This window comes from Natrix helvetica (genome assembly GCF_964273705.1).
Source record: "Natrix helvetica genome assembly, chromosome: 8".
In the NCBI taxonomy this organism is placed as follows: domain Eukaryota; kingdom Metazoa; phylum Chordata; class Lepidosauria; order Squamata; family Natricidae; genus Natrix; species Natrix helvetica.
The window spans coordinates 1,426,147-1,447,019 of NC_138559.1; the positions used below are offsets into that span (position 1 = coordinate 1,426,147).

The 20,873-nt window shown below is 47.1% G+C and overlaps 1 protein-coding gene across 1 annotated transcript; it reads left to right on the forward strand.

Annotated features, from left to right (window-relative positions):
• Positions 1-7,335: 7,335 nt before the first annotated feature.
• SLC20A1 (solute carrier family 20 member 1) lies at positions 7,336-16,429 on the forward strand. Its single transcript, XM_081961419.1, has 10 exons — positions 7,336-7,960; positions 8,136-8,276; positions 8,379-8,464; positions 11,103-11,199; positions 12,705-12,824; positions 13,477-13,716; positions 13,977-14,529; positions 15,130-15,315; positions 15,490-15,574; positions 16,063-16,429. Exons 1-10 carry the CDS (start codon positions 7,603-7,605, stop codon positions 16,222-16,224), a joined length of 2,028 nt encoding a protein of 675 aa, XP_081817545.1. The 5' UTR covers positions 7,336-7,602; the 3' UTR covers positions 16,225-16,429.
• Positions 16,430-20,873: the final 4,444 nt, after the last annotated feature.

A 20,873-nucleotide genomic window follows, 5' to 3' on the forward strand; every position in this document is an offset into this window, starting at 1 on the left:
TGAAATTGGCTGCTGACGGTCTGGCCGTAATCCTTGCAACTGAGTGACCCTCTGTTCTTCTGGCCACCGGCCATCTGTTTTCCCAGCCTGGCCGTTCTGTTTCAAAAACTGCCACTGAAGAGGCCCAGTTGTTTTCCCCAGTGGTGGTGGTGCTGGCGGTGTCTGGAGCACTTCCTAGTGAGCGCACTGTTTGCTCTGTCGGTTTATGCCTAAACGTTGTGTGTTTGGAGCCCTTTTTGCCAATAACATCCACGGGAGTAATTGGAGTGAGTCACAGAGCCAGAGACAACTTTATTTTTAAGTCCCAGGACAGAAGAGCCAGCAGCCAAGAGGTGCGCTGCCTTGATTGGTGGCTTGGTCATTTTCTCTTCCTTCACACAAGCCGTAATCTGTAACCCATGGCTCCCTTTCTCTTCTCTGCGGTTGGGCTCCCTTCCAGGAAGATTTTTTAAAGACTTTAAGGTTTTGCTTTGGGTGCTTATCAGTTTATATGTTTTGCCAGACATGGAAACCCACCTGAGTGCCTGGACTAAAGCAACAACACAACAGTGGTGGTTTCTGGCTGCTACGGCCATACTGGTACGGTGGCTTGTTTGGCCCACCCGCCCGTCCGAGTTCCTTACCTCTTTTTGAAGCAACCCTGCAAATCGTGCATGCGCCCACAAGCAGCTGGGTGTCACAGGGGTGGTGGAGTGGGCATGCGTGCCCAGTACACATCAGGCGCATGTGCAGCACATGCCCGGCACGTGCACGAACAGACCATGAACAGTGTACTGGTAGTGACGGTAGGAGGAACCCACCGCCAGCCTCCACTCCCCCAAACATTCAGAAAAATACATGGAGGTTTTCACAGGCACCCTTATCCCGGGCCTGGTCTTCGCTGGTCTCAAGAGGCTTTTGGTGACCAAGAGCGGGCGCTGTGTGCGCCTCCCAGGGCAGCCTTCCACAGTCTTGCAAGATGGCAGCCTTCGATTGACAGGAGAGGCACACCCATTCTGCCCCGTAGGCAGAAGCAGTGGGGAGCAGTCCCTGTGCACAAAGGCCTGGTATATGAGGCCTTTGAATTGCCCCGGGAAGCTATGGGTTACCTCTGCAGGTGGGGTAGCTGTGATATAACATGGACATAATGAGGGGTGCCCATTTTTGCTTGCGCTGCTGCATTCTGAACCAGCTGTTGCTTCCAGATACTCTCCAAAGGCAGCCCCACGTAGAGGGCTTTGCAATGGTCCTTAAAGTTTTGCATCTTCCGATATATTTTTATCCACTACTAGATGACAATTTCGTAGCATAAGACCTGCTCCCGAGGAACAAAGATGCTTGCAGCTGGTGCTGTTCCTGTTCAGTGGATGGGACGTTTTCTCCTGGAATAAATATACATACTTTTGGTCCTTTAGCAACGGATGTAATTGCCCACCAATAACATTGGAACCTTATGCTGTCGCTTAGTTCAGATGGTGAGTTGGGTTCTGCTTACTGCAAGCATTAAAATGGGGTGCATTGGTAGTATACAAGGTGCTAAATGATTTGCCATGCAACAATGGATTCACACAACATATTAAACTGACATCATTCATTAGGTTTATACCCAGTTTCTTCCGCAAGCACCCCCTAACCCTAACCCTTTGTTTCCTCCAACAACCACCTAACTTGCCAACTTTAAGACTTGTGGACTTCAACTCCCAGAATTCAACTCTGGGAGTTGAAGTCCACAAGTCTTCAAGTTGCCAAGTTTGAAGACCTCTGATCTAAGTGGAGAGATTGCAGAGGAAGGGATTATAAAAGAGTAAATTATGCTGGCTGGGGAATTCTGGCAGTTAAAGTCCCAATACAACAGTTTTAATTGCTACACCACATTCTAAGCTTAGTACTTTGTGTGAATCGGGCCTCTTTTTCAGCAGAATGTAATACATCTTCCAGCTCATGTTATGTCATAATTTCCTCAAGTCCCCCAGATTAGCTAGAAATTCACAAATAGTAAATCATTCTAATCACCCTGGCTCTCCCTGTTAACTTCCAACATTTGGACTTCCCAATATGTGCAGAGAAGATAGCTCATAAGCAGTGCTTTTTTTCCTGTTGTAGCACATGGCACTCCCATAATGCTTACTTTTTCATTATTGCAAAATTGGGAGGTGTTTCAGGTCCCAGAAGTCCTGTCTGATAGTTAAAAGTTGGCTCTAGGGAAAAATAGCTGTAGGGCGATTATATAGATTTACAATTGTATATATTTACAATTGAGCATTTATTTAAAAATGGGGTCTTCTCAGCAATCTCACATCATTGGTAGAACTTGCTGCAATTTAAAATTGCTATGTAGGTAACAATCACATGACCATTTTCCCATAATCCACTTGCCAGAGCACTTGATGCTTTAGTTTTTTTTGTAATTTTGCATAATTAATCTGATGGAGAGCCGAAGAAGCTTCTTGGATGAGAAACTAAAAGTCTTCAAAGAAAAACCAAGTCCAGTTGCCTCTTGAGAAAGCACCTTCGAGATATCCTAATAAAGACTTTCTCACTGGGTCTAGGGATTGAGTGGGTGATATAAAAATTCCATAACATAATAAATGATAAATGTCCAATTTATGTATGTTGGCATTCTATCTAATGAGAAATAGGCCCCACATCTTTACCTATAAAATGACACAACAGGACCTTTGATGGAGTGGCAGGTGCCCCTCTCCATCACCTGCAGCTTGTGCTGCCTTAGGCTTATTTTATGTACCAGGATACTTAAAAGTTGCACACAGATTGACAAAACTCTACAGGGGATTCGCTACGGGGGAGAATTGGGTGCCCCTTGGGTCAGAGATCACCCGGCTGGTGGAACATTGACTCAAGAGTTGCAATTTGTTCCCTTCTTCCCAGAGTTGGTCATTATGGGAGTTCTGGACTCCTGCCTTGTCCTCCAAGCGTAGATCCTCTCTTCTGAGGACAAAACGGACTTTGGTGACTCAGCTTTCAGCCACCAGCTCATCCCAGGCAAGGCAGCAGATTCGGTCTTGCCAGTTGGCAGCAAGGGGCAGCCTTGTCCTTTGGGCTCAAAGTCACAGGTGCTACCTGCCTGCCAGGGGGTTGCAGTCGAGCTAACCCTGACACAACCCTGGAGGGGCAGGGGGGGGGATCCTGACTCTCATACCTGAGTCGGGCTTTTGAGGCAGCTGAATCCCTCCCCAAATCTTCCCCAGCAGTGATTTGTGGTTGTGGATTCCAGTTTTCATGAGGGCTGTAGCTTATGGGCCCTGTTAGGTGGCAATGCTGGGCTGATCTTGAAAACCAGAGGGGCTGAATTGGCTGAGCAATATGACAGTCCTCGGCTGAGCAACCCTTGGAACTTAAAATAAAGGTAAAGGGTCCCCTTGCACATATGTGCTAGTCGTTCCCGACTCTAGGGGGAGTGCTCATTTCAGTTTCAAAGCTGAAGAGCCAGTGCTGTCCAAAGACATCTCCATGGTCATGTGGCTGGCATGAATGAAGGCTGTTCCCACCAAAGGTGGTCCCTGTTTTTCTACTTGCATTTTTAATGTGCTTTTGAACTGCTAGGTTGGCAGAAGCTGGGACAAGCAACGGGAGCTCACTCCATTACGTGGCGCTAGGCATTCGAACTGCCAGCCTTTCTGATCGATAAGCTCAGTGTCTTAGCTACTGAGCCACCATGTCCCTTACCCCTTCCCCACAAAAAAGGGTATATTTAGACATGGGTGCTAAGTTCTGATGGCTGCCCCCCCTCCCTCCTTACATGATTGCATTTTAGGTCCTTGGCAAATGGCTCATGTTTATGGCCACTGGCAGTATCTTGTAGTCAAGTAACCATGCTTTACATAATTTCTGCTGAAAAATGGCATTTATTTCCAGTTTCTGCCGAAAAAATGCCATGTGTAGGCAGTGGGAGCAATTAAAGACTGCTGTGTTCATTTCATGACTGCCACAAAAAAGGTTGTAAAATTGGTCATGTGTTTATCTGCATAACAACTGGCACAACCTATAACCATAATTCTGGGGTCAGTTACAGTCATAAGTCAAGCAACAAAACCTTCCAGGAGTGTTCAGGGTTATATAGACTGCTGATATAGTGTGGCAAAGAAGAAAAACCAAATGAAGATAACGATGGAGGACCAAGAATCCTGCTTGAGACAAAAAAGCCTTTACCTCTGTAATCACATTAGATGGACAGGTTTCTTCGGAGCAGGTGGGATGGGTGAGAAATCAGGACGGAGGGCCACGCAGTCGGTGCAGGGAAGTAAAAGGATTAAGCCACTGAATTTGTGTAGAGAGGAAAGAGGAAAACAGTAACAATTCAATGAAGTTGGTGAAATGGATTCTTCAGAATTATTTTCCATTCTTTCATGGAGGTGTGGAGGCCAATAAAGTGCCCAGGGCATCCGGGGTGGAGCGTTGCATGTGCTGCTATTCTTTCATCGTGGACTATCGCATGACCTCAGGTTTGCTTAACCTCAGGAAATAGCTGGATCAGACCATTAACTTGGCAGTAGAAATGATTTAGACTACATCTGTCATTCCGATGCACGTAAATAGCTGGCAATGTATACAGCTGGGTGCCAATATTAGTTCATCCAGTACAATTGGAGTGAGGGAGGGGGCCAGCAGTGTCATGGCACCCTGCTGCCCCACTTCCAACCCACCTGGCTGCCCAGCTGAAGGGAAACCTTCAGAGTAGAAGAGGAAAAAAAGGAAGAATAAGATATATTGAAGGGAAAAATACAACTGTGAAGTTGAAAGGAATCACAAGGATTGTCTAGTTCAATCAGTCAACTTGTTCTGACTGCCAATATCGTTCTGCAAATGTACACCCAAAACCGTACACGGGATGGTGAATTGTTCTCTCTTTTTCTCTGTCCCCCATTAAGATTTTCCCATGTGGAGTAAACGGTGAACTCACTGCCTGTATCTATTGACAAACCTGGAGAAGCCCTTATTGCTGGATTATGCCTTTTATCTGTCTAGCTGGTTCTACCTCTGCCTTTCTGACCTCAATCTTATATATCTGAACTGAAGCTTTATTACTTCGACATTTCACCTTTCTTCCATTGGCAATAAACATTCCTCTTTGGTGAGTCTCCGCTCCTTCCCATACTGGCTCTTTGTGAGATGGGCAGATAAAAGGGAGAATACCTGACAACCAGGTCAATGTTTATTGGGGACGCATTGTCTTCTTTGGCTGCTAAAACCCTCTCACAGCTACTACCGTTGAGCCTGGTGCCGCCTATCCTGTACCTGCGCATTCGGTTTTTCCCATCTACGTGCAGGCCCTGGCATTTCCCACTGCTGCACTGCATCTGGCTGGATAGGATCCAATGCTCAAGTCTATCAAGATCCTTCTGTTTTCCAAAGTGTTAGCAATTCCACCCAACTTCATGCCATCAAAATATGATTGTTATAAAAAATAACATGCCAAGCCACTGAGAAGTACCCAAGTCTGTTGCAGACAGACCTTCCCTCTGAGATAGGTCTTGGTAACTTGAACCTCAAGTACGTTTAAGAGTAAGAAAATGAACCCATGTCTTTCCTTACTTACGTCTCAGGGTTTGATTACTGAACTTCAAACATGGCCCAAACTGTGCTATGGAACCTGCTCTTGGCTTTTATTGGCACACTAAGTTTTATAGGCTGGCTTGTAAGGGAAAAGGTCATTTCGTAGTATCTCCCATAATCACAGTGAACACACCTTGAGAACGGAGCAGAATCAAACCAAACATCCATGCTATAGACAAAAGCTCTTTGGTGGACCAACTTTGCCAAGCCTAGTGTGCCATTCTAATAACTCTCTTCTTGTAGACCTGTGCGGCCCTAGAGCAGGGGTCCCCAAAGTTGGCCACTTTAAGACTTGTGGACTTCAACTCCCAGAATTCTCCAGCCAGCTAGGGAATTCTGGGAGTTGAAGTCCCCAAGTTTTTAAGTTGCCAAGTTTGAAGACCTCTGATCTAAGTGGAGAGATTGCAGAGAAAGGGATTACAAGAGAGTAAATTATGCTGGTTGGAGAATTCTGGGAGTTGAAGTCCACACGTCATAAAGTTGCCAAGTTTGAAGACTTCTGGCCTAGAAGACACATGGAGTCATTTGGCAGGGCAGGGCAGCTCCACAGAACTATATGGACCAATCTGGATCCTGCAGCAGGGAGGACGGGGGACTTTCTGTTCTCTTTCAGCCTCTAGATCTGCGGTTGAAAAGTGCATGGCATCATGGAGGTGTGTGTGTGTGTGTGTTTGTGTTAAATTAGACTTGGTGACTTCCTGGACAGATTGCCAAGGCTTTCTTCAGGATACTTTTCTTTGTCCGATCTACAGCTCCAAACCACCTTAGTAATCTAAAGGTCCATTAATTCTCAATGTCCTTCGCTTATTTTTTGTTTTCGAGATTCCAGATGGGCAAGTCTTCTGCAACTGAATGTGCCCAGGTGGCAACCGGACAATATCTGAGCCAGAATAAAGGTGGGATATAAGCAAACAATCCTTATACATTTATTATTCCATTTAAAAGTTTATAATATACAGCTTGGGTTGCTTTATTTACCATCCCACCTGCCTGTTTTAACCCCACCTTATTTCTTTTCTCCCTCCCTTCTGTACTTCCTTCCTCTCTTTCCTCTCCTTCCCCTTCCTTCTCCCCTACTCCTCCTCTTTCTCTCCCTTCTGCCCTCCTCTCCCACTTTCTTTTTCTGTTATAGGTGCCTCTTTCACATCTATTTTTCGTTGTATAAGAACGACAAATGTAAAGAAGAAGCATGTGAATGTATACCTATAATTGCAAGTAAGAAAATAAAAAATAATTTAAAAGAAATCCTTGCTTCACTTCTGGTTTTTTCTTTTGTCCCAGGCCAAAATACATAATTTAAAATACAGAAACGCCAGGAAAAAAACCTCATATAGAACCTAATAAAAAAGAGCCAGAGGAAACCTTGGGACAATTCCCCGGGCAACAGACCTTTTGCCCGGCTTTTGTCAACCCCAGCTACGGGAAGAAACGCTGGCTTCCCTTTGTACAGGAGGAAATCGGATGCAAACATTAGAAGGACTTTTGCGGGGAACGAAGTTGGCAAAAGAGCAGCGAGGCTTCTGCAGCTCGAAAGCGCCGCTTTTCCCGCTCGGAGCAGCACCGGGGGGAGGGGGCGCGGCCGGGGGAGCAGCCGCATCCTTCCCCGCGGGGCCTCGGAGAGGAAGGCAGGCCCCGCCCACGCGCCCTTCCGGCCGGCGCCTGTTCCTCCCCCCCCCCGCCTTTTCGGCCTCGCGACCAGCCGCAGACGGGGCGGGGCGGGGCGCGCGTCGTCACGTGGCCCAGGCCTATAAAAGGGGATCCCGCGCGCGCCAGACGGAGCCGGCGAGCTGCTGAGGGGAGGCGTCTGTCCGTGAGGCGAAGGCTGAGGCTGAGGCGAAGGCGCGCACGAGGCCGGGCGGCGAGCGGCGGGGCGTCCTTCTGCCTGCGTCGCGGGGTCTTCGCCGGGAAGGGAGAAACCTCTGGGCCGTCCGTGGGGATCGCGGCGGCGGGTGGGCCATGGCGGGCCTTCGGGGGCCTCCGGGGAGCCGCTCCGCTTCGCTTCTCTGGTAGCACCGGGCGGGCGGGCGGTCGAACCCACCTGTGGGCCGCATGGCGTCGGCCGTCCCCACGGCCCTGGCGGCGGGCCTGGCCACGGAAGCGGCTACGGCTACGGCTGCTGCGTCGGGCCCGCTGAGCGCCTTCCTGTGGATGCTGGTGCTGGGCTTCGCCATCGCCTTCGTGCTGGCCTTCTCGGTGGGCGCCAACGACGTGGCCAACTCCTTCGGGACGGCGGTGGGCTCGGGCGTGGTGAGCCTGCGGAGGGCCTGCGTGCTGGCCTCGGTCTTCGAGACGGCTGGCTCGGTGCTGCTGGGCGCCAAGGTCAGCGAGACCATCCAGAAGGGCCTCATCGACGTCGGCCTCTACGCCCCGGAGCTCCTCATGGCCGGCTCGGTCAGCGCCATGTTCGGTGAGCGGGGGAGGGAGAAGGGCTGTGGGGAGGGCGGGGGTCTCGTTAAGGGGAGGGGGCCTCAGTGGGGGAGGGGAGGAAGGGCTCTGGTTGGAGGGAAGGGAGGGAAAGGGGGGTCGAGGGGAGGGGGGGAAGAGGCCATCTCCCCTGACCCCCCTCTCCCCCCCCCCGGCAGGCTCAGCCGTGTGGCAGCTGGCGGCCTCCTTTCTCCGGCTGCCCATCTCGGGCACCCACTGCATCGTCGGGGCGACCATCGGCTTCTCGCTGGTGGCCAAAGGACAGGAAGGAGTCCGGTGGAAGGAGCTGCTGAAAGTCGGTAAGCGGGAAGGGAGGCGGCTGCTCCAGGAGGGAGGCTGGAGGGCTTTGGCCCCTCTTGCATCCTCTCAATGGCGCTCCTGTCTTCTTTCTCTTCCCCCAGTCTTGTCCTGGTTCATCTCCCCGCTGCTTTCTGGCATCATGTCTGCCGTACTGTTCTTCGGGGTCAGGCAGTTTATCCTCAACAAGGTAGGTCGGATGCCAACCGAAGGATGGACAGGGAGCTCCGTGCCTGTCTGTGGCAGATAAGACCTAATCATGGGCATCAGCAGCCCAAAAGGGACCACGTGGGCTGCCCTGGATAACTCTGGCCTGCTATCTTTAGCCGGTTGCAGGCCCAGCAGGCTTCTCACCAAGGGAAAAAGGGGTTTTAAGCACTGAATGTTTTACAGGAAACTTGGCCTGTATGTGTGTGGTTAGGGATAAGTGCTGTCTAATAGGAGCCTTGGGGGGGGTGGGGAATATACTGGTTTAAGATGCTATTTTCCGGTGGCTTCTTGGCCACCACCCACCTCTAGAAATTCAGTTTTTTGTCAACAGATCTGTGTCCCGCCATGGAGTCCTTTTGCAAAAGTTTGGTGGGCTAATAGAAGAGGCTAATATGCAATGGGAAGCTTCCTCTGGCTGAGAAAAGCCCCTCCCCCTTGCCATTGAAACCTAAGTTAAACAAGTAGGCAGAATAGAATAGAATTCTTTATTGGGCAACTGTGATTGCAGGGCAGTGAGGAAATCTTTCACTTAAATTTTAAATAAAATATTTCTTCACTGCCCTGTATGCTTGTTTAACTTGATATAGCAGCGATATGTGATTTACGTGTATTAGGTTGTAAATGTAGAATTTTAGACTTGGGAATTCTCTTCAGGCACTCTGAGCCCAATAGTGCTCTCAAGACTAGTTTCCTTATTGTCTATACCAGTGGTGGGCAACCTTTTTTTTCAACTGAGCCAAATCTCGCCAAAACCACGATTGAAATTTATTTTGAGAGCCACATTTTTAAAACCGAAAATACATAGGATGGTACACTGTTTTTAGTTTCAATAAACTCTGGCATTTGAAGCACGCAAGTCTTAAAGCTGTCAAGTTACAAGATCCTTGCATCCCTAACCCTTTAGGAAAAAAACCCCAAGGGGTCTTCAAACCTGACAGCTTTAAGACTTGTGGACTTCAACTCCCAGAATTCCTCCTCCAGTCATGTTGGCTCAGGAACTCTGGCATTTGAAGCATGCAAGTCTTAAAGCTGTCAAGTTGCAAGACCCTCGCACCCCCAACCCTTTAAAAACCCAGAATTCCTCCTCCAGTCATGTTGGCTCAGGAACTCTGGCATTTGAAGCACGCAAGTCTTAAAGCTGTCAAGTTGCAAGACCCTTGCACCCCCAACCCTTTAGAAAAAAAAACCCAGGGGTCTTCAAACCTGACAGCTTGAAGACTTGTGGACTTCAACTCCCAGAATTCTGAGAATTGAAGTCCACCAGTCTTAAAACAGCCAACTTTGCAGACCTCTGTGTTAGCCCAAAGCCTGGCGCTGGGCGGGCCTTGCTCCCCCATTGGTGGAGCCCCAAGAAGCGAGGAGGGAGAAAAAGAGACAGAGGCCAAGGAGCTTCCCCCCCGCCCCCTCCCAGCAAAAATCTAACCGGGGAGCCGGGCGGGCAGTAGCAAATTAGCCGATCACGCCGTGTGGGCAGGAGCAAATTAACCGATCAAGCGGCGTGATCGGCTAATTTGCTACTGCCCGCCCGGCTCCCCGGTTAGATTTTTGCTGGGAGGAGGCGGGGGGGGGGGAAGCTCCTTAGCCTCCGTTTCTTTTTCTCCCTCCTCGCTTCTCGTCCCCGCCCGACTTCAGGATCCTCCCTAATCATTGTGGGTCAAAAAGGGAAAGGGGCGCTTGTTTTGAAGTGCCCGAGAGGAGGGAGGGGAGTGGGCGCCCGGCACACAGAAGAGCCGCATTAAAATGTGTAAAGAGCTGCATGTGGCTCACGAGCCACGGCTTGCCGACCACTGGTCTATACAGTAGTAGGCAACCTTCTGCTTCTTTTGGCAACTGTTACCCAGCTTGTCAAGAAGTTTTTCCTTAATACAGGTAGACTTACAACCTCAGTTGAGCCCAAAATTTATGTTGCTAAGTGAGACATTTTGTCCCATTTTGTGTCCTTTTTGCCATAGTTGTTAAGTAAATCACTATTAATCTGGCTTCTCCATTGACTTTGCTTGTCAGAAGGTCACAAAAGATGATCACAAGACCCGTCATTAGTATGAGTCACTTGTCAAAACGTCTGAATTTTGATCACGTGATCATGGAAATGCTGCAAGAGTTGTAAATGTGAAAAATGGTCATGTCATTCCCCACCCCCCACCCCACCCCCATGACGTCACTTTGAATGTTGTAAGCCAGACTATCTGTATTGATTTTTTTAAACTTTATAGAATATCCTGCGCTGGAGCTATGAGGCTCCTCTTTACAATTAACCCTTTGAAGCTTTCCCGAGATTAGGACTTGGAGGAGAAATTACTTTTCCCCCAACCGTCCGTCTCCTAGTCCTCGAGTGGGGGTTTGGGTTGGGAGAGGCTGAAATCCTCAGTGTTTTCCACAGCAATTGCAAAACTATGAAGTTTATGTAGCTCTGAAATTGATCAATTAGTAGCATTCTCTCCCCCCCCCAAAAAAAGATTCAAAGGTAGTAAATATTTCCTTTTTCTGCCCTGTGGGTGGCAAGATTAGTGTTGGCCCTTTAAAATATGTCACGTGTGTTTGCCTTGTATTTGGAGAAGTAAAAATCCTGGATAATGTTGTTTTATAGTAATGTGTGTCATAAAAAATATTTTTCGTAGGAAGATCCTGTTCCAAACGGATTACGTGCACTGCCCATTTTCTATGCCTGCACAATTGGGATCAACCTCTTCTCGGTCATGTACAGTGGGGCCCCCTGTAAGTAAGGCTTCACATATGGAGGTTTGATTTTATAACCCTTTATAAGCTTCTTAATCAAACACAGAATTTTACCCCTTTTGCTTTACAGGATCGAAGTCTTCTAGAAGGCAACTGGTCTGGGCCATTACAGAAAGCTACAGGCTAGCATACATATGCTGAGTTCAACCTTAGATAGTTATCCTGTCCAAGAGGCCTGTTCACTTACTAGAGTCCTTTCTTAAATCCTCACAGGAGCGACTATTTCTGACTTGCTGCTGCTGGTGTCCCACAACCCCCATCCCCCTCACCCAGTTGCCTGCAGACTGACCTCTCCCTTTCCTTCTCATGCTGTCTTCTGCCGAAACTCAGGATTCTAGCTACTGCCGAACCAGAACATTTCCCACATTCTTCTAATCAGATTCCTACCAGCTAGGAGGCTCTGGGTGGATTTCTCACTCCGGCTCTCCATGCCGTGAATGTTAGATTCCAAAAGAATTTTTCCTGCCTTCCCCTTGTCCAAGACGTGCTGGCAACAAATGCATGGAAGAGGAATGTGTGCTGGAACTTTCTGAATCACTTGAAATAATAAACTGGGTTTTGGTGGGAGAAAGAAGCTGGATTTAGCATTTGGGGTATAAAACCCTGGGGAGATGTCCTATTTACCAAGGGCATTTCTGCTGGAATACTGCATCCTGGTGCAACAGGTCTAAACTGCAGGTAGTTGAATTAACTTGTAAGTGTCTGAAATTGCCCCTTTCCCTTGGGAGCTTACCGTGTGCTAGAACGACCCTTTTTTGGTGGGTGTGTTACTTGAAATGTCTATGTGAATAATGAATAAGATAACCTCAGCCCTAACCATCTCACCTGGAATTTATTCCCAAGATCCTCTTAGCAACCTAATTTTTCTAACCCTGTAGAAATGTTCTCATTATTCAGTTTTTAATTTTCATAACTTATTTTACATTAGATACTGCCCTCACTGATTGGAAAATAATTAGATCAGTTGTGATAACAAATTTGTGGATAAGGATCAGCCAAGATTTCGTGGGTTTCTTTTCCCCAGCATTACCAATTCTAGGGAGATGCCATAGTTTTATTTATTTTTTAATGACTGGATTCACCAGCTAGGCTGGGCAAAAATGGACCTGGGCATATTTTAGTTCGATGCGTTGTGGAAACTCAAATCGTCCCAGTTAATTCGGTGAACCAGGATGGCATTTAAAGCAAATTAGCCTGGCATGTAAGATGAACATGGCCATTCTGTTAACTTCTTGGGTTTAACAGACTGCTCCACAGTGAGGGACATGCAATGGACTAACTATGTTGGTTGTGTAAAAGTGATGTCATCTTGCAGCCATTTAGTCTAACATGGGGAAAGATATTAATGTTGGAAGGAAGAAGGCTGCATTGTCCTTGATATTATGAGCCTGTGAAACTCTGCCTCCCATGTTTTTGGAGTGTTTTTGTGTTCTCCGAAGTAGCCTTGGCCACCTTGTTTCAAGATGTGTTATTTTATTTCCTAGTGCTGGGCTTTGACAAAGTTCCCCTCTGGGGCATCTTCCTTATTTCTGCGGGGAGTGCTGTTTTGTGTGCTCTCTTCGTCTGGTTTTTTATCTGTCCAAGAATGAAGAAGAAAATTGAACGTAAGTAGATGAAATATCATTGAATTTGAAGGCGATTGTGCTGCGTAATTGAGTGTTTAGATGTTAATGTTTTTAGATCGGCCATTCTCAACCTTTTTTGTGGGGAAAGAAAGAAATTTTCCACCGGCAGGGGAGGAACAGTTTGGTACCCCATCTAAATCCATTCATGCGCAGATGATAAAAAGCTTCACTCTCTTGCGTGAACCAGTTCCTAACAGGCCATGGGCTGCCTAGTGAAACAGTTGAATTTAAATGCAAACTGAATTTGAAGGAATGTGAAATCTTGGGAGTTTATAGAGCCCCATGGCACGCTACATTTCTAGCTCTGGCAAACCATTCCCTTCTTCCTTCAGAATGAGTTTCCTTTTGGATCCTGTTCCAAGACACGCGTGGAAATATAAAATCCAAGTTATTGGCCTCATCCTAAAACATTAAGCATTCTGCAGAACTCCTGCAACTCAAGGCCCAGGACGATATATAAAACTATTGCATGTAACTTTACGGCGGGAAGGAGGAGTTGACGTAGTTGCCAAGTATTGTGGAGTGTGGATTTGCAGATCTTTCCTGCTTGGTTAAACCTGGATAGGAGCCTTGCAATCAGTTGGGGAGCGGGCGGATGGCTTTCTTAGTTCCCCCTTGCTTATTTCTGCAGAAGAGATCAAGCGCAGCCCTTCCGAGAGTCCGTTGATGAGGAAAAAGGACAGCCTGAAAGAGCAGGATGACATGAGGGCCGCAGAGAGCAGCATGGCTGAGGAGGAAGATGGGGGCAACCCAGTCGGTGCGCCGCACAAAGCAGCTCTTGAGGAGAGGGCCGTCTCTTTCAACTTGGGAGACTTGGAGGAGATGCCAGAGCGGGAGAAGGTTGAGATGAAGGAAACCATCATCGACAGTGGTGAGTACAGGTGGGACTGTAAGGGCAGGTATAGGTACTTGTTAGAAGGGCACATTGGGCTTGGCAAAGCTGGTCCACCAAGGAGCTTTGGTCTACAGCGTGGATGCTTGCTTTGATTCCGCTGCCTTCTCAAGGAATTCTGGGAGTTGGGAGTCCTTCAGGCTTAAGGTTGGAGAGCCCTGATTTAGAGAAGACGCGCTTCGTAGTTCCGTAGCAGCTTCCGTGCTGTTGAGGCCCACCTGCCTCCTCTATGCTTGCAGGAGCCCTGCATCTGTCCAATGGGAGCCTTGCTCAGTTGAATCACGTGGTGAGCAACCACATCAGCTCCAGCGGACATTACCACACCGTGCACAAAGACTCTGGGCTCTATAAGGAGCTCCTTCATAAACTTCACCTGGCCAAAGTGGGCGACTGCATGGGCGACTCCGGAGAGAAGCCCCTGCGGCGCAACAACAGCTATACCTCTTACACCATGGCCATCTGCGGCATGCCCCTGGATTCCTTCCGGGTCAAGGAGGCGGAGTCCAGGGGAGCAGAGGAGATCGAGAAGCTGACGTGGCCCGGAGTGGATTCCAGGAAGAGGATCCGCATGGACAGCTACACCAGCTACTGTAACGCTGTGGCAGACGCCCACCCCACCGACGTGGATTTGCAGAAGGTGGAGATGGGGGGCGCTGCTAACCGGAAGGACAGCGATTGCTCTCTGGAGGAGTGGCATGACCAGGACAAGCCGGAAGTGTCTCTGCTCTTCCAGTTCCTGCAGATCTTGACCGCCTGCTTTGGCTCCTTCGCTCACGGAGGGAACGATGTGAGGTCAGTTCTGGTTAACTTGATTCATTCTTGTTAACTTTATGTGCAGTAATTAAGGTACTGTTGGGGCAGAATTAGCTTTTGTTTGGCATTTTGTTACTCATGTCCATTTATTGAGAAAAGAATTATCTACTGTACTTTTCCGATTATAAGATGCACCAAGATTTCGAAGGGGTAAGTAAGAAAAAAAGGTTTTGTCCTCTCCAGCCCCCGGGAGCAGTCTGCAGGCTTCGGCAGGGCTGGGGGAAGGCAGACGCCCCCGTTTTTCACCAAATGGGGGCATTTTCCCCTTCCCCCAACCCTGCTGAAGCCTGCAGACTGCTCAAGGGCAGTGGGGGAAGGTAAAAACGCCCCCTTTTTTGCAAAAAAACAGCCCGTTTTATACAAAAATGGGATGTGGGTGTGGGGCTTCAGGAGGCCCAAAATGGTTGTATTCTGTGTATAAGATGCACCAACAATCCCCCCCCCCTTTAGGGGGGGAGGTGTGTCTTAAAACTCCAAAAAATACAGTAGGTTGGTGGCAGGGATATTTTTTTCTTTTTGCCCCTTTAGGGGGGTATTTGATGTGGTTGACTGACATGCTGTGTTTCCCCCTTCTGGCAGCAATGCCATCGGTCCTCTGGTTGCCCTGTACCTGGTCTATCAAACGGGTAATGTGTCTTCCACGGTAGCCACTCCTATTTGGCTTTTGCTCTATGGAGGTGTTGGGATCTGCACTGGCTTGTGGATCTGGGGAAGAAGAGTCATTCAGACTATGGGCAAGGATCTCACGCCCATCACACCTTCCAGGTAGGGGTTGCCCACGCAGGGTAATGTCACAGCCTGGGAAATGAGCTGCTGGACCTGAGTGGGGGGAGATGAGGCCTTCGTGAGCCTTTAGAACTTTCCAAAAACCCCATTCAGTGTTCTCTCTGCCCTCCCTTTTCTGATTTCCATATTGAAATTCAATTTTCTTTCCCGCAGTGGCTTCAGCATTGAGCTGGCATCTGCTTTGACGGTGATCATTGCTTCAAATATTGGCTTGCCTATCAGCACAACTCACTGTAAAGTAAGTAAAAAGGACCTCTGTCAAATGAATATTAGCACACGATTGGTGGCCGCCATCTTGTTCAGGCCTTGGATTCTTCTGTGCTCATCACTGACTTTTGTATCTTTCCCTAGAAAGCTCAGAAGGTAGCTCCACTTTCATTCTAATACTAGGCTTGAAGAAGAATCATTCTTGATTATCCAAGTCAACTGTCCACCAATTGTATTGATCACATTTGCCTTTCTATAATACCAGAGGTGTCAAAACTCGCACCGTCACATGACGTATCGGGACTCCCCCCCCCCTTCGTTAAACTGGGTGTGGCCAGCGCATCCAGGGTGCTGGTTTGACACCCCAGTATTAGACTATATTGGGGGGGGGGGGGCTTCATTGCAAGGATTGTACAAGCTTTGAGTCCAGGGAAAATATGGGACTGCTATGAAGGGCATTTAGTCCCAGCTGGGCACCGACTGCCACTTAAGTTTTGTACTTTTGTCTTTTCCGTCCAGGTAGGATCCGTGGTCTCTGTAGGCTGGCTGCGCTCGAAGAAGTCTGTGGATTGGCGTCTCTTCCGCAACATCTTCATGGCCTGGTTTGTTACTGTCCCCATTTCTGGGGTCCTCAGTGCAGCCATCATGGCTCTCTTCAAGTACCCCATCCTGGGAGCGTGAAACGGATGGGCTTTGCTGCACAAGCCTCGGTCTGCATCTCCTTGCCAAGTGGCTGAAACAGTGTTAAGGTCGCTCCAGCACCAATTGCAAAAAGGGCAGAGTGTCTTCTTTGTGCTGTATCTGCTTCTTTGCCCAACCTCTTTCTTGGAACTAGAAAAAGTGCTAGGTCTACAAATCATTGTGTCTATATTTCTAAACGTTTTTTTTTTTAAAATCTGGCTTTAAGTTCATATTTAATGTTGTCAGAGGTATCATTCTTTTTTTGCAAGCTAAACAAACTTTAGTGAGCACAATGAGGAGAATGTAAGCTAGCAGAAAATTGGTGGTAAAGTGCCACTTTTATAAATAAAAGCTTTTTAAATAAAAAAAACAGGCTGTCTGGGATAAATGTACGGGTGGGACAATGATGACTTTATAATAGTTGTGTTCTTGATATGATGTGCTTGCAGTAGCAGTACTCAAAGTAGTTGGAGATTACAAAAATAACTGAATTAGGTAAAAAAAAATAGCTACACAGTTAGAAAGGCCTGTGACAAATCAGAGACGTTTGGCTAATAAGCCTTCCTTTTCCCTTTCTGACAGTTGTAAGGTTCTTGTTTGGGGGAAGAAGTAATTTCCAAAGTCCTTTGCTAAGTGTGTGAGAGAGAGAGTGAAAGATACAGTATTTTATTTAATACTTTTTTGGTACCTGAATAATTCTTGGAACATTCAGATGAATAAATATTTAACGAATTTTGCAGGAACTGTGTTTGAAAAGATCTGTATTATATATCTTGTACAGTTGTAAGAATGGAATTAAATATTTCTGCCTGTTGTTAAAAGCCATTGGAATTTTGATTTAGCCTGCAGGCCACGTGTTGCCTAATTATTTTAAGAACTATAATACTGAATTCAAATGGAATTGCCAGGATGGATTTGATGAGGGGGAAAAATTAAACTGAAGAGGCTGAAACCAGATTTTGGCCTCCTGTTTCTCTTAAGCCACAACTTAAATATTTTTGTCAAAGCCTGAGTGACATCTTCGAACGTAAGGAATAGTTTGGCTGTGTGATGAAAGATGCAAGCGCAACGAGAAATCTGTTGCTGGTTGATCTGATGTTGGGAAAGGTTTCTACCTTTGTATATCAAGTACAGTTCAGTGTAAATCAGGGGTCTCCAACCCCTGGGCCGCAGCCCACTCAACCGGGGGCTCCACAAACATCGGGCATGTACCTGCTGCTCACAAATGGAGCTTTGTGAGCACAAGTGCCCATTGCTTGTGCAAATAGAGCTGCACACGCGTCTTGCTCACACGCAACCGTTTCCTCTCCATCCACCTTTGCCAGTTCACAAAGCTGGAAAGGTTGGGGACCCCTGGTGTAAATTGTTACATACTGCATAAATTTTGGATTTGCTCCTTAGCCAATGCTTGAGCATGGTGCGGGCCACTCACGTTCTCAAAGCCCAACTCACCTTTACAGGAGGGTTGGTGAGGAGAAAATGTGGGTAAAATTTAGAGGAGGAGGAAGTATTGGATATACTTGCCACCCTGAAGGTGGGATTTTAAAAAATAAAAATCTATTCTAGCCCAACAGAACACAAAATTAGAGATGAAATTGAGACCTTAATGGGAGAACATCGTTTTTCATTAGTTATGAACCTCTGGATGCAGCATTGGAATCGGGGGCTATTCATTCTAACGGTGTATTATCTCCGTTTTTCCATCCTTCCCAGGTCTGTAAAACGAGAACCCAGATTTGTTGGGGACAATATGCTGAGTCTAAACTGCTTAGAGAAGGATGTGCTTCTCTAAGGATGTGGTTATATAATGCTAATGACATGCCACGGTGCTTGAGAGTTTGAATCTTCAGTATTTCTGCAGAAATACGACCTTCAGGGTGATACAATCTCCACACACAAGCTCTTTGCATAAAGCAGGGGTGTCCAAAGTTGGGAACTTGAAGACTTGTGGACTTCAACTCCCAGAATTCCCCAGCAGCTGGCATAAAGAGAAGCCAATTAGACAAGTAAAAATCATTACACTCATTCATGTATTGAGGAAAATGATCCAAAAGGTGTCATTTGTGAGTGGCAAAAGTATGTGAACTTTTCAGTAACTGCTGTCAATCATTTCCCAGAACTTAAGTCAGTCCTGCGCTTTGGCGTGTGGGAATTTTAGCCCATTTCTCTTACATTCAGCTTGGAAGTTGGTAAGCTGCCACGCCTGAGTTGCCCCCCTCAATTTGTTCCACAGCATTTCTATAGGATTACAATTGGGAAGGAGGCGCCCAGGTACAAGGAGTCCCTCACTTGGAACAGTTCGTTCAGCGACCGAAGTTTACGGCACTGAAAAATGACATGGGGCCAATTTTCACACTTGACTGTTGCAGCATCTGCATGGCTATGCAATCAAGAGGCTTGGCAACCAGTGTGTCCTTCGTGATGGTTGCAGTGTCCTGGGGGTGTTCCTTTTTATGACCTGATGAGCAGAGTCAACAGGGAAGACTTAACAACCGTGTTACTTACTCAACTGCAGTGATTCACCTTAGCAGTTGTGGCAAGAAAGGTTGTAAAATGGGGTAAACCTCACTTAACAATTGTCTTGCTTAGCAGCAGAACGGTTGGGCTGAATTGTGGTCCTAAGTCCTGAAGTAGCTTTTCAAGTGTGAAGTTCTCGGGAACCTTTAGTGCTTCACTGGTAGAGTTTTACATGTGCACACGAGTGCCTGCTGCTGGTGCAAATGGAGCTGTGCATGGAACCCTTCCTCCCGCAGTCCATAAAGCTGGAGAAATTAGGAGCCACTGGTCTACCCCTTTATTCCAGGGTTCTCTGAAGCTGCAGCACAGTTTGATTCAGAAAGGGACGATTGGAGGAAAATTGTCCCAAACTCTTGGATCCAGTGCTTCCCTCCCAGAATAACCGGCCAGGTTAACAAACATAAAAATCCTGTTTCTTTTTTCCCAGAAGTCCCAGAAACAAATACTCCCAAGGTAGCCCAGATAAGACAGCAGGACGTGTCACCAAAGCAATTTGATACTTTTAATATTCTTCACAGTAACTAGATATTCCAGGATCATTTTAAACCCAGAATTGCTGACTACCTAAATAATGACATTTCACAATTCTTATCACGATGGTGTAAGCCTTGACATGGCCATGTGCTCGGATCCATGGTTTTGGCAGGTCACAAAACTTAACTGGGCACACCAACGCAGAATTGTCAGCAGCAATGAGAATGAAGTTCACAGAAGGTTTAAAAAAAAAATCTTCCAAAAAGTGGGCAAGTTAAATCTGAGCTTAAATGTAAATTAAGAAAGAACTGAAATAGAAACAAAAAATATCAAAAGAGTAGATGAAACTCCTTTTTCCAGAAACCCTGATTATTAAATGTTTTGATATTTCTCATTGGCTCAGCATAATTACAGTTGGAACTGGTAGTTGTCTAATTTAGACAAAACCCTGAGGGGGTTTGGAGGTCAGAGTCTCTGCCAATGGCAATAATGGCACGTAGGGAAGGATTGCTGGAGAAAGACAAATAGTGCTGCATATATTGTGTTGGTTGTGCCCTAGGCAGAACTCTGTGGGGGGGGGGGGTGTACTGGGGGTTGACAAAGACCAGGGGAAGGGACATAACTATGCTGTAAATCTGAAAAACAAATATTGCAAACGGAATAAATCGTTCTGACCTTTTGTTTTTTTGGAAATCTTTAGCAGGGACAACCTATTTCTCTGTTTCTACAAAAGATATCATAAATCCAGATAGATTGCAGGAAAAATATATATTAACATGACGAATTTTAACATGGTCTCCCATCAACCGGGGTTAGGAAGAATGATCCCTGGGCTGTAACTCTTGAATTGGCCGTTAGAGAAGATGTGCCCAGTCTTGGCAGCAAGAAGGAATCAACCACTCTGTTGGGGGGCATTTGCAAAGGGACCAGGAGCAGTGGACAAACCTCTGATGCCTAAACGCCAGATCTAAAGGATCAATCGGTCCCGCAACTCTTCCTCTGACCTGGAATTCTAGAATGGGATGTTCTCTTCCACCGCTTCCACAAACAGGACATTCCATCCTTCTCTCCTGTCCATCCATTGCCCTCTCTCGTGCTTCTGGGCTCCGTTTGGGCAAGCAATATTGATTAGCCAGTAAGATGGAAGGAAAGGGAATAGAATGGAACAGAATATTGGAATGGAATAGAATAACCGAGTTGGAAGGGACCTTGGAGGTCTTCTAGCCCAACCCCTGCTTAGGCATGAAACCCTACTACACCATTCCAGACAAATGGTTATCCAACATCTTCTTTAAAACTTTCAGTGTTGGAGCATTCACAACTTCTGGAGGCAAGTTGTTCCACAGATTAATTGTTTTAACAGTCAGGAAATTTCTCCTTAGTTCTAAGTTGCTTCTCTTGATTAGTTTTCACCCATTGCTTCTTGTCTTGCCTCAGGTGCTTTGGAGAATAGCTGGACTCCCTCTTCTTTGGGGCAGCCCCTGAGATATTGGAAGACTGCTATCATGTCACCCCTGGTCCTTCTTTTCATTAAACTAGACACAGCCCGTTCCTGCAACTGTTCTTCATATTTGGAAGAGTTAACAGTAAAAAGGAAACCAGCCCATCAAAGAACATGATTTGATTGCAAAGCTTACTCAGAAAGGAAGGGATCTGAC

Bases quoted from the DNA above. Each gene is read 5' to 3' on its own strand.
- SLC20A1 (XM_081961419.1), top strand. From the start codon at position 7,603: ATGGCGTCGGCCGTCCCCACGGCCCTGGCGGCGGGCCTGGCCACGGAA. The intron at 8,465-11,102 runs GTAGGTCGGATG...TATTTTTCGTAG, and splicing joins GGCAGTTTATCCTCAACAAG to GAAGATCCTGTTCCAAACGG. The intron at 12,825-13,476 runs GTAAGTAGATGA...TTATTTCTGCAG, and splicing joins AATGAAGAAGAAAATTGAAC to AAGAGATCAAGCGCAGCCCT.